The following is an 11,814-nucleotide window of genomic DNA, read 5'->3' as shown; positions in this document are numbered from 1 at the left end:
CAATAAGCTATTTTCATTTCAGAGGGTGGTGGGTGTCTAGAACATGTTGCCAGAGGATGTGGTGAAAGCAGATGTAGGGAGGAATACAGATGGTTTGGGCAATTGGGTCTAAATCAGTGCTGGCTTAGTGGGCCAAAAGGCTTGTTCTGTTGTAATGTTCTTTGGGTTGCAGATGTAAAACAGGAGAAATTACTGCAAGGGTGTGAATCTGTAGAATTCACTACCCTAGCATTGTGGATGCCAGGACATTTGAGATGGACACAGATTAATGGGATGGAAGGATTCTGGAGACTAGACATGAGAAATGGAGTTGAGGCAGAGTGGATCAGTCATCGTATTAAATGGCAGGGCAAGCTTAAAGGGGCCCCAACTTCTTGCCGTAAGGCAATGAATGCTTTTGCCAGCTGCATATATTGATGAGAACGTGTTTGTAAACAAATGATTCAAGGAATGTACACTAAATAAACCCCTACTTCAGAACACTCACTTTTGGTAAATCATTTTAATCAAGAATACCTTCACCCCCGGGCTATAATTTCACGACATGAGTTTTTATTTAAAAAAAAAAGTGACAATTAGCATTAAATTAGTTTACTGGCCATCTGGTCTTGGAAATTGGAGATAGATCTTAAACACACCACTTGGTGTAGGGACAGAGTCTGTTAATTGAATAGCTCCAATCTAAAATTTAGATAAACTAGCCAAGAAAGAGATGGGGACTTTTTAAAATAGAGATCATGCCATGGTTCAATCATCCTGTTCATGGTGTGGAAATGTCCACATGAAGTGAAATATTTACCTTTTGTAACTGGGGCCAGCTAAAATCTTGCAATCGAGTTTGTGTGCATCTTTCAGAACATTTAACATCTCCATAGCATAGCTAATCAGCAGTTCTTCATTCAAGCTGTACTTTGGGTAATTTTTGTACAAATTAATCTGCTGGAGGAAATTTGACACAGCCAATCCACCTACCTTGTACATCTTTGGGTTGTGGGGGTGAACACAGGGCGTATGTGCAAACTCCACAAGAGTAAAGGGAGCTGCAGTAGAGTTGCTCACTTAAAGTTGATGAATGTCCCTACCCTCTGTTAAAACACCACATATGGACTTCACCATTTGCCTCAAGCATATCCATTGAATATTGAAACAGCCATAGTACCAAACTGCCAACAAAATAATTTATCATCGTTGAAGAATGATTACAGTGATTTGTTAATTTGCTATGACTGGTTACAGAGCCTTAAATTATGTTAACTACTGTTTGCAGTCTGATAGCATGCACAGTGCCTTAAACTCATACAATTCATCACAATTATTTCTGGTCTATAGTTCACTTTCTCAAAAGGCAAATGCTAATAATAGAACAGTATATTCTACACTCCATGGTATAGAACCCATAAAAATCACAGTGGATAGGATAGATGCATATTATAAGCAGGGTCGTTCCCAGCAAACAGGCAGGTACACCATCAATGGGTGATTTCTTTTTTACATTCAATTATGTTCTTTCCCCGCAGAAAGCCACTGCTGTGAATGGAATCTCAAATATGAAAGCTGGAGGATTTCAGTCTTGAGTATGTTGAATGTTGCGTAGTCAGTCTTTGACTTTCTTTTCCAATAATGCAGAAAAAGATGGTCCCAAAGTTCAAAGTCCGTTGGAGTTAGATGAGTAGACAGAACAGTATCTGCTTTCAGAATTCTGTAAATTCACAGGCTGCAGTGACAGCAGATAAAGACTCATTACCAGTACTTTGTTTTGCATTAGTTTTATACACCTAATCTCATAACAGTGCAATGTACAAGAAAAACAATACTGATTTTACACTATACAGGTCTAAAATATTTACAGAGTAAAATAAGTTAGGTGAGTTCTCCTAATAAATTGCTAGGCTGAAGCACTTTTATTTCTGTTGCCATTCAGTTTAAGTACCTACAGGCAAGTTTTTGGTTAGATACCAACAGTATTTGTAACAACTACTGATCTGAGCATCTAATGCCCACTGAACAGTAAACAAAACAGATGTAGAATTAGTTTACAGTGCTGAGTAAAACTCAGTTTAAATTTACCTGTCACATATCCTAACTTTGTAATATTTTCTACAGCATACCATGGATCACGTTAGTTCTAATACAAAATAAATTTCTTCAAATGATTTTTCAGGCATGCTTTGAGACCTTTGAACTATTAACATTTTATATTATAAAGCTTGCAGTCAATTTGTCATAAATCAAGTTTTAACCTCTTACATATACTCTTACCATGTGGTAAGTGGCATTAAATGGTCTGTTTATGCAGGTGTTTGATCTGTTTTTGTCCACAGATGCTAAAGTTAAATATTCTTGTTTGCCTTGAAGCCTTGCAGGTTATTCAGCCTAAAGCCATTTCCCAGATGATTTTAGCATCATTCCACCTGCTGCAGAAAGCCTGGATGTCATTACTATACATTACAAGGGAGCTGGCTTGTCTTCAGAAAATGAAGAATAATGCCCCTTTCTTCCTTCTGTGCCTTTTTCTTTCGTATGACTGACAGTACAAGTGCAATGAACCAATAATTGGTTGCACAGTCAATCCTATGTTTTATGCACATGAGTGATTTGCTGTTAATTAGTTCCATACAGCTATTACCCACTTGTTTCTCTGGTTTCATGTGCGTGACTTTCTATAAATAGAGGCAATCTGGACAGAGTTCAAAAAAGTTGAAGCCGACGTGAGGGATGTGGTTAATGTACGTGGTGCACCTTCTTATCAACACTGAATGGGATGAATTGAGTCACTGAAGTATCTTAAAATCCAGTACTTAGTACATCTGCTGCAACTGTTGCCTTTGCCAGAAGCTGGTACGACTGCACTGTTCGAAGAGACTCACGAATCTGGAGATTCAGCTCCATCAGTTTGGAACAGACTTTGGATAAGTCTTGGTTGGACCCCACCACAGCGAAGCTGCCAGTTTGGCCCAAGGTCTGATGGCGGAAATAAATGTGCAGGAGAGTTTGTACTGGATCATCATCACAATTTCCAAAAATGTCATTGGGCCATACTGATCTGTGGATAAAATATGGAAAAACTTGCATAAGTATAAATTTACACAATCTAAAAAGTTATCAACTCTATAGTGCATTTAAGTCAACACTAGGGCAGCAGGGTAGCATGGTGGTTAGCATAAATGCTTCACAGCTCCAGGGTCCCAGGTTCGATTCCCGGCTGGGTCACTGTCTGTGTGGAGTCTGCACGTCCTCCCCCTGTGTGCGTGGGTTTCCTCCGGGTGCTCTGGTTTCCTCCCACAGTCCAAAGATGTGCGGGTTAGGTGGATTGGCCATGCTAAATTGCCCGTAGTGTCCTAATAAAAAAAGTAAGGTTAAGGGGGGGGGGGGGGTTGTTGGGTTATGGGTATAGGGTGGATACGTGGGTTTGAGTAGGGTGATCATGGCTCGGCACAACATTGAGGGCCGAAGGGCCTATTCTGTGCTGTACTGTTCTATGAGATTCTATTCTATGACTAAGTACCTTTTTAACCAATTCCAAATGGTCTTTCTTAATTCATCTAACTCCTTGAACTTGGTAAAATGACAAGGATTCCAAAGTGGACATTTTGAACAAAGACTTTTTCATTGTCAAATTATAATTGAAAATCAACAAACTTTACTTTTGCAATTTAAGCAATGCCCAAGGTGCTTCACAGGAGCAACGAGTTTCAGGAAGATGACCAAATGCTTGGTTAAAGAGGTGGGTTATAAGGAGTTTTAAAAAAAAAAGGAGGTACAGTAGGGAAATTCTGGTGCCTAGGGCCGTGACAGCTGAAGGCATAGCCCCAATGGTGGAACAAGTAAAATTGAGAATTGGAGGAGTGCTCTAGAATTGTAGGGTGAAAAAAGATGCTGAGGGAAAGATCACAGGAATCTGAAACTTAAAATTGAGGCATTGCTTAAGTACTGGGAATGGTGATCACCGGGTAATAATGGGTGAATGGAATGTGTTGCGAGTGAGAACATAGGCAATAGAGTTTTGGATAACCTCCAGTTTAGGGAAGATTGAGGGCCAGCCAGGAGTCCATGGAATAGTCCAGGTAACAATGGCATGGATAACAGTTCCAACAGCATATGAGCTAAGGCAGGGCAGGGTAGAGTTGATGTTACAAGGTGGAAATCGGTGGTCTTAATGAGGATGTGAATATGCAGTCAGAAGCTCTAGGGGTCAAATATGGCACCAAGATTATGAATGCCAATTGTCTAAGGATGAACCAGACCAGAGAGAGGGATGGAATCAGTAATTTTTGAATTAAGTTTGCATTGGGAACTGAAGGAATGGCTTTGGTCTTACCAATATTTAGGTCGTGGAAATTTCTTCTCATTCATTACTGGATATCCTTGTGCTTATTGACCTACATTGGCTCCCAATTCAACTATGCCTTCACTATATAACTCTCATCCTGGTTTTCAAATCCCTCTATGGCCTTTCCCCTCCTGATCTCTAATCTCCATTCTTTCTTGACTTGCAAAGAGTCATATTAAGTAAATGTAGGGCTGAGTATGAGGCAAGAATACACCAGTTAAATACCAAGATTACAGTTTACCACAGTTACTGGTTGCAAATGTTCTATACTAGTTTCTTAGTTTCTATGGGTGGGGGGGAGGAGTTATGATACAGCTGTTCAAAATAATAGTGGATAGGTAAGTTCGGAAGTAAACAAATTCATTATAAAGTAGAAAAAAATTATATAGTGTACCGAGTACCAGACATACAGATGAAACATTCAAAGGTGCAAATGTTTCGGGGCCCACTTACACTTGGAACAGGGCTGCTAGATTAAGTCTGAGGAGAGATTGGGAGTTAGAGAAATATTGCAGTATAAATATATTTTCTTTTCAGGGATAGGGAAAGAAGGAACAGTGTTTCTTTGAGTAAAGAATTAATAGGTGAGTGGGGAAGGAAAAGGTCCACAGTAGGGATACCATATGATCAGGAATGCAGTATTAATAATAGGGATAAGTAACAACTTAGATAATCAAATACATCTTTGAGCAAAATCAAACAAATGCTACATGACATAAGATGCCCCACTCCTGGAGATTTTGGGCCATTGATCCTTCTGCTGCAGGGCAATGATGATATCAATCATGATGTGGAGATGCTGGCGTTGGACTGGGGTGAGCAGTGTCAGAAGTCTGACAACACCAGGTTAAAGTCCAACAGGTTTGTTTCAAACACGAGCTTTCGGAGCACTGCTCCTTCCTCAGGTGAATGGAGAGGCATGTTTCAGAAACATTTATATAGACAAAGTCAGAGATGCCAGACAATGTTTGGAATGCGAGCATTTGCGGGTAATCAAATCATTACAGATGCAGAGATAGGGGGTGATCCCAGGTTAAAGAGATTTGAATTGTCTCAAGCCAGGACAGTTGGTAGGATTTTGCAAGTCCAGGCCAGATGGTGGGGGGTGAATGTAATGCGACATGAATCCAAGATCCCAGTTGAGGCCGCACTCATGTGTGCGGAACTTATAGCTATAAGTTTTTGCTCGGCAATTCTGCGTTGTTGTGTGTCCTGAAGACCGCCTTGGAGAACGCTTACCCGGAGATCAGAGGCTGAATGCCCTTGACTGCTGATTCAGGGAACACTTCAGCAGTACATTCTTATATATTCCCAATAATGATAAGAAGTCTTACAACACCAGGTTAAAGTCCAACAGGTTTGTTTCCAACACTATCTTTCGGAGCACTGCTCCTTCCTCAGGTGAATGTCTGCAGGGCTTCAGGGACTTCAACTTCACATCATGCCCAATAATAATGTGAAGGGTGCTTATGCAGTAATCGCAAGTCATACAAAAATTAACTAAAGTTTAACACCATCCATTTTGAATCAATCGACTGGATCATGCTGGATAAAATGTAATTTAATGTAGCAGTTTATTTCCAATGCACACCATAAATACCGTTGTAGTTAGCTGGTACAAAATGCAGTTCAAACCAGACATCTAAAATACAGTTGACGTCTTAAGAATATAGGATGAAAGACTCTTAATTTATGCCAAACATAGAATGTAGCTCAAAGTATCTTTACAAGTGGTCTTGCTTGCCACCAGAATCTTTTGGAAACCAGCCAATTCCTTAAAGTAGTCTTTTCAATTGCAGACATAATTGTTTAATGAAATGACCATGGATTAATTACATAAATTACCTGAATGCTTTGACCTGAGCAAGTGCAGATGGGAACTCCTTATTCCTCAAGGTCTCAATGAGGGAGTGAATAGCAGTCTCTGTGCATGTCTGCAGGGCTTCAGGGACTTCAACTTCATAACTGAAATTTTCTGCCTCTTTCAGGCTAGCTTCCAAACGAGCCAGTTCTTCAGACATATTTATAACCTGAAAATTGATGGTTTCAGTTTTATTATTGTGACATTTCCGTAAATATTCCAATCCCTTTACCTCTTCTATACTGCATAAATCACTGCAAATAACTGAAAAACAAATTAGTAACTTGGAATAGAAAACATGATATTCCAAATTTCTGCTGGGTGACAACTGAACGATGAAGGAACAGACACGTCTATAATTTGGCAATGAATATGTAAATATTCTACTACTCTAATAATTGTGAACATTTCCCTATTGGACCTATTGTTATTGTATTCTTTGTCACTGGCTGTCGACCACCAGGTCAACTGCATTACTGGCAAATGCTGTACATTACAATGGAGAAATATGGATGTCACCAACGATGGATATCAAACATGAGCCTCTTTCTGACTGATCAGGAAATAGCACAAATGGCAATTGTAGAGAAATCCATTGCCTATTGCTACACTGCAAAAGAGATGATTACAGCTGCAAGGAAAAAATGGGGTTTATAAATTTTTAGTTCAGCCATGATCTTATCGAATGTCAGAGCAGACTCAAAGGGCTGAATGGCCTGCTCCTGCTCCTAAATCCTATGTTTCTAGGTGTCCTGTTCAAGCATCAGGCTGCAGTAACTGTATTCCCAGTTGTCTTTCAGCAATAGTTACTCTGCTGCAGGGATTGGAGATGTCAATGGAGGCCAGGATCTAAGGGCTATGGTAAAATAACCAAGTGATTATGGTTACTGGATTTGTAATCCAGAGACCATGAATTCAAATCCCATTTTGACCAACTGCATTTGTGAAGTGCGAAAGCTGCCGAATTGTAGTAAAAATTCAAATGGCTCATTGTCTTTCAGGGAAGGTAGTTTTCCCTCCTCATGTTATCTATCGATTCTAGTCCCAAGCTACATGCCTCACTCACAATACCCTCTGAATTTACCAAGCAAGTTATCAGTTATAAATAACAGCTACAGAGAAAACCTTGCAAAGTTTTTGTCACTTATATGAGGTTTGAGGATTGGTGCCTACGACAGAACAGCCTAACAAAATCATATGAATCAGCCAAAATTCCATATTTCTTCATCACATTCTCTCCCCCCACCCCAACACACACGCAATATGGGCGCGATTCTCCGCAAATGCGGAGAGTCGTAAAGGCTGCCGTGAAACCGGCCGTGTTTCACGGCAGCCTCCGCGCCCACTCCCGGGACCCGATTCACCCCCCCGGTCGGGGCTAGCATCGCGGCCCCGGGAAGAACGGCAGCGCGGGCTTAGCGAACGTTCGCTAAGCCCGGCCGCCAAGACTCACGGCGGCTGACGCGCACGATGACGTCAGCCGCGCATGCGCGGATGACATCATCGCGCATATGCGTCAACCCGCGCATGCACGGTCCGTCATGCCCCTCAGCCGCCCCGTGGACTTATCCTGTGGGGCGGCAGAGGGACAAAGAGTGCGCGGGAATCGGACCCGCTGCCCGCGATCGGTGGGCACCGATCGCGGGCCCGTGCCAATCGGTGGCATGGTTGGGCAGAACGGCACTTTGCGGCCGTTTCCACGAATGGTGAGAGCAGGTGTGTTGAAATTCGTGGAAACGGCCATAAAGGCCTGGGAATTCGACCCATCGGCCAGGGAAGAATCGCTGCTCGCCGTAAAAAACGGCGGGCAGCGATTCGTGTCGTGGGGCGGCCGTGGGGGGGGGGAGAATAGCGGGAGGTCGGGAAAAATGTCGGGAAGGCCCGCCCGCTATTCTCCCACCTGGCGTGGGGGGCGGAGAATCGCGCTCTATATGTCCCATCTTTCCTACAGGCAGATCGACTAGAAGTTCAAAGTCCAGGCTCCATGAAGCTCTAGATAATGAAACCTCATGCTAAATACTATCTCATGCGCAATACCACCGCACCTTATCAACTATACAGCCAATTTTTGTGTCATCTGCAAATTTCCTGATCATGCTTCCCACTTTTAAGTCCAAATTAGTAATATAGGGGACCTGTTTAGCTCAGTTGGCTGGACAGCTGGTTGATGATGCAGAGTGAGGACAGCAGTGCTGGTTCAATTCCCGTACCGGCTGAGGTTATTTGTGAAGGCCCTGCCTTCTCAACCTTGCCCGTCGCCTGAGTGATCCTCAAGTTAAATCACCTCCTTTAGGGAAAAGCAGCTTGTGGTCATCTGGGACTATGGCAACTTTAATAACTTAGTGTTAACTGAAGTGTCAGTGCGACCGTCAAGGGACTTAAAATTGGGCAGGTGTAAAATGGCTGCTTGATTGAATTCTGTCAGTCTCCACCAAAGGTTAAATTTGTTGTCTACAGAGGGTGCAGAAGAGGTTTACCAGGATGTTGCCTGGTATGAAGGGCATTACCTATGAGGAGACGGTGGAGAAACTCTTTGTTTCACTGGAACAACGGCGGTTGAGAGGCGACCTGATAGAAGTCTACAAAATTATGAGGGGCATGGGCAGGGTGGATAGCCAGAAGCTTTTTCCCCAGGGTGGAAGAGTCAATTACTAGGGGACATAAGCTTAAGATGCAAGGGGCAAAGTTTAGAGGAGATGTGCGGGGGAAGCTTTTTTTTTTACACAGGGTAGTGGGTGCCTGGAACTCGCTGCCAGAGGAGATGATGGAAGTAGGTATGATAGTGACGTTTAAGGGGCACCTTGACAAATACAGGAATAGGATGTGAATAGAGATACGGACCCCAGAAGTGTAGAAGGCGTTAGGATAGACAGGCAGCACGTTCGGCGCAAGTTTGGAGGGCCGAAGGGCCTGTTACTGTGCTGTACTTTTCTTTGTTAAAGAACAAAGAACAATACAGCACAGGAACAGGTCCTTAGGCCCTCCAAGCCTGCGCTGATCAGGTGTCCTATCTTGACCAACCACCTGTATCCTTCTATACCCCGTCTGTTCATGTGCCTATCCAGATAAGTCTTAAAGGTCGCTAACGTATCTGCCTCAACCATCTCACTTGGCAGTACATTCCAGGCTACTACCACCCTCTATGTAAAAAGATTTCCCCCCCGACTTCCAGTGGTGGCCATGAAGGAGTAGGTCACACATTTGGTGGCTCCCGCTCGGGTAGGACCTTTGGACCTTTTCCCCGATTTTTTTTCTTGGATTCTACTTGGAAAATTGGTAGTGGACGCGACTGTAAGGAGGAGTCCCACACGAGTGCATGGGATAGGCGGACCAGGAGTGCTCGCAAAGGAAGAAATAGGCGAACAGAGAAGGCCTAGGTTGAAGCTGCAGTGGGAAAAAGCATGGTGGCCGACCGGAGTCCTGGCTCGACGACCCAGTGGTCGACGGAGCAGCTGATGCAGTTCATACAGGAGGGCTTCGCCAAGCAGAAACAGGAATGCTTGGACCCGATTAGGGAATCGACTGCTCGGCTAGAACAGAGATTGGATGCTCAAGATCGGGCTATCCAGAAAGTGGAGAAGGCACTGACCGAGCATGAGGAACACCAGACCAATGGCGGTGGGGATGCTGAGAGACCAGCAGAAAAGGCTCCAGGAGAAGGTGGAGAGGATCTAGAGAATAGGTCCCACCAGCAGAACTTGAGGATCGTTGGTCTCCCGGAGGGGTCCGATAGAGCGGATGCAGGGGCATATATAGCGAAGAAGCCGCGTGTAGGTGACCGACCCCCCCCCCCCCCCCCCCCCAAGGGTGATGGTGGTGAGATTGCACAGGTACCTGGATACGGAGCGTATTCTATGATGGGCCAAGCAGACACGGAGCTGTAAGTGGGAGAACAGCAACCTGCACATTTACCAAGACTTGAGCGCGGACGTAGCCAGGAGACGAGCGGGATTCAACCAAGTAAAGTCGACCCTTTTCAAGAAGAAGGTGAAGTTTGGACTGCTGTATCTGGCCCATCTTTGGGTCATCTATGAGGAGCAACACTTCTATTTTGAGTCGCCCGAGGAAGTGATGGACTTCGCCAGAAGGAAAGGGCAGGCAGGGGACTGAGGTGTTTGAACTTTGTTGCAGTGTTCACATAAAAATGTTTTTGTTCTTGCACTATATTTGTAATGCCTTCTGTATTGTTCCTGGAACTACCGTGTATTTTTGTAAGTTAAAGTTTGCATTTGTACTGGTGGGGGATGGAGGTGTGAATTTTCGATGTGGGGTTTTTCTTTGCTTTTTGTTTCTTTCGGTTAACTGGGCAGGGAAGGTTTTCTCTTGAATATGTGTGTCTGAGCTGGGGGGGGGGGACAATAGCTGGGAAAATGTTTGGCACCATGGGCAGGGGCTACCAAGCTAGCTGGCTCAAAGAAGCACAGTGGGGGGCGAGCAGATGTTGTGCTTGTTGAAGGGGGCTGTTTTTACTGGGCTGTTATAGGGGCGGGGCGAAGAGGGGGGGGGGGAATTGCTCTGCTGATGGGTGAGGGACTGTTGCTGGGGGACAAAAGGGAGGTTGGGGACGGAGGCTGCCTGGGGCGGGCCTGCGAGCTGGAGACTGGCCTAAGAAAGGTGATGGCTAATCAGCGTGGGGGGGGGGTGTAAGAAACCCCCTGACCAGGCTGATTACGTGGAACATTAGAGGGCTAAATGGGCTGGTTAAGAGGGCACGTGTGTTCGCGCATTTGAGGGGATTGAAGGCAGACGTGGCAATGTTACAAGAGACGCATCTTAGGGTAATTGATCAGACTAGACTAAGGGATGGGTCGGGCAGGTATTTCATTCGGGGCTGGACTCTAAGACTAGAGGGGTCGCGATTCTGATTAATAAGCGAGTGTCATTCGAGGCGGGAGGAATAGTTGCGGATTTGGGAGGTCGGTACATCATGGGTGAGTGGCAAGCTGGAAGGGCTGCCGGTGGTACTCATGAATGTTTATGCGCAAAACTGGGATGATGTGGAGTTTATAAAGAGGATATTGGGATATTGAAGATCCTGGACCTGGACTCGCATAAGCTGGTCATGGTGGGGGGACTTCAACACCAGTCATTGACCCAAGGCTAAACCAGTCGAGCTCAAGTACAGACAGGGTGCCAGCAATGGCAAAGGAACTAAAGAGGTTTATGGAGCAGATGGGGGGAGTGGACCCATGGAGTTTTGGGCGGCCGAGAGTGAAGGAATTCTCTTTCTACTCACACGTACATAAAGTGTACTCCAGATCGACTTTTCAATTTTGAACAGGGCTTTGCTAACGGCGGTAGTGGACACTGAGTACTCAGCGATCACGGTCTCGGATCATGTCCCTCACTGGGTGGACTTACTGGTGAGCAAGGAGTGTGGGCAGAGCCCGCATTGGAGATTGGATGTCGGACTGTTAGTGGATGAGGTGTGCGGGTGGGTGAGGAAATGCATCCAGAATTATCTGGAAGTTAATGACACGGGGGAAGTCTCGGCAGCAATGGTCTGGGAGGCGCTGAAGGCGGTGGTCAGAGGGGAGCTGATTTCAATACGGGCCCACGGGAGAAGGTAGATAGAGCGGAGGGAACGGTTTCGGACATCTATAAAGAACTCATGGGGTCAGAG

At 44.7% G+C, this 11,814-nt stretch overlaps 1 protein-coding gene across 19 annotated transcripts in view; it reads right to left on the bottom strand.

The window, feature by feature from the left end:
* Positions 1 to 1,164: 1,164 nt before the first annotated feature.
* fryl (furry homolog, like) overlaps positions 1,165 to 11,814 on the bottom strand; it is a 553,990-nt gene continuing 543,340 nt past the window's right edge. For 18 of the 19 annotated variants that reach the window (XM_038791218.1, XM_038791221.1, XM_038791220.1 and 15 more), the window contains 2 exons: positions 6,176 to 6,360; positions 1,165 to 3,043 (listed from right to left, as the gene is read on the bottom strand). In XM_038791218.1, coding sequence (XP_038647146.1) covers positions 2,785 to 3,043; positions 6,176 to 6,360 — 444 coding nt within the window. In that variant the 3' untranslated portion in view covers positions 1,165 to 2,784. The remainder of the gene's footprint in view (positions 3,044 to 6,175; positions 6,361 to 11,814) is intronic. The other variant, XR_005459993.1, reaches the window with a different exon arrangement.

This window comes from Scyliorhinus canicula, chromosome 3 (genome assembly GCF_902713615.1).
Source record: "Scyliorhinus canicula chromosome 3, sScyCan1.1, whole genome shotgun sequence".
Lineage (NCBI taxonomy): Eukaryota > Metazoa > Chordata > Chondrichthyes > Carcharhiniformes > Scyliorhinidae > Scyliorhinus > Scyliorhinus canicula.
This window is presented reverse-complemented; position numbering and strand designations above follow the sequence as displayed.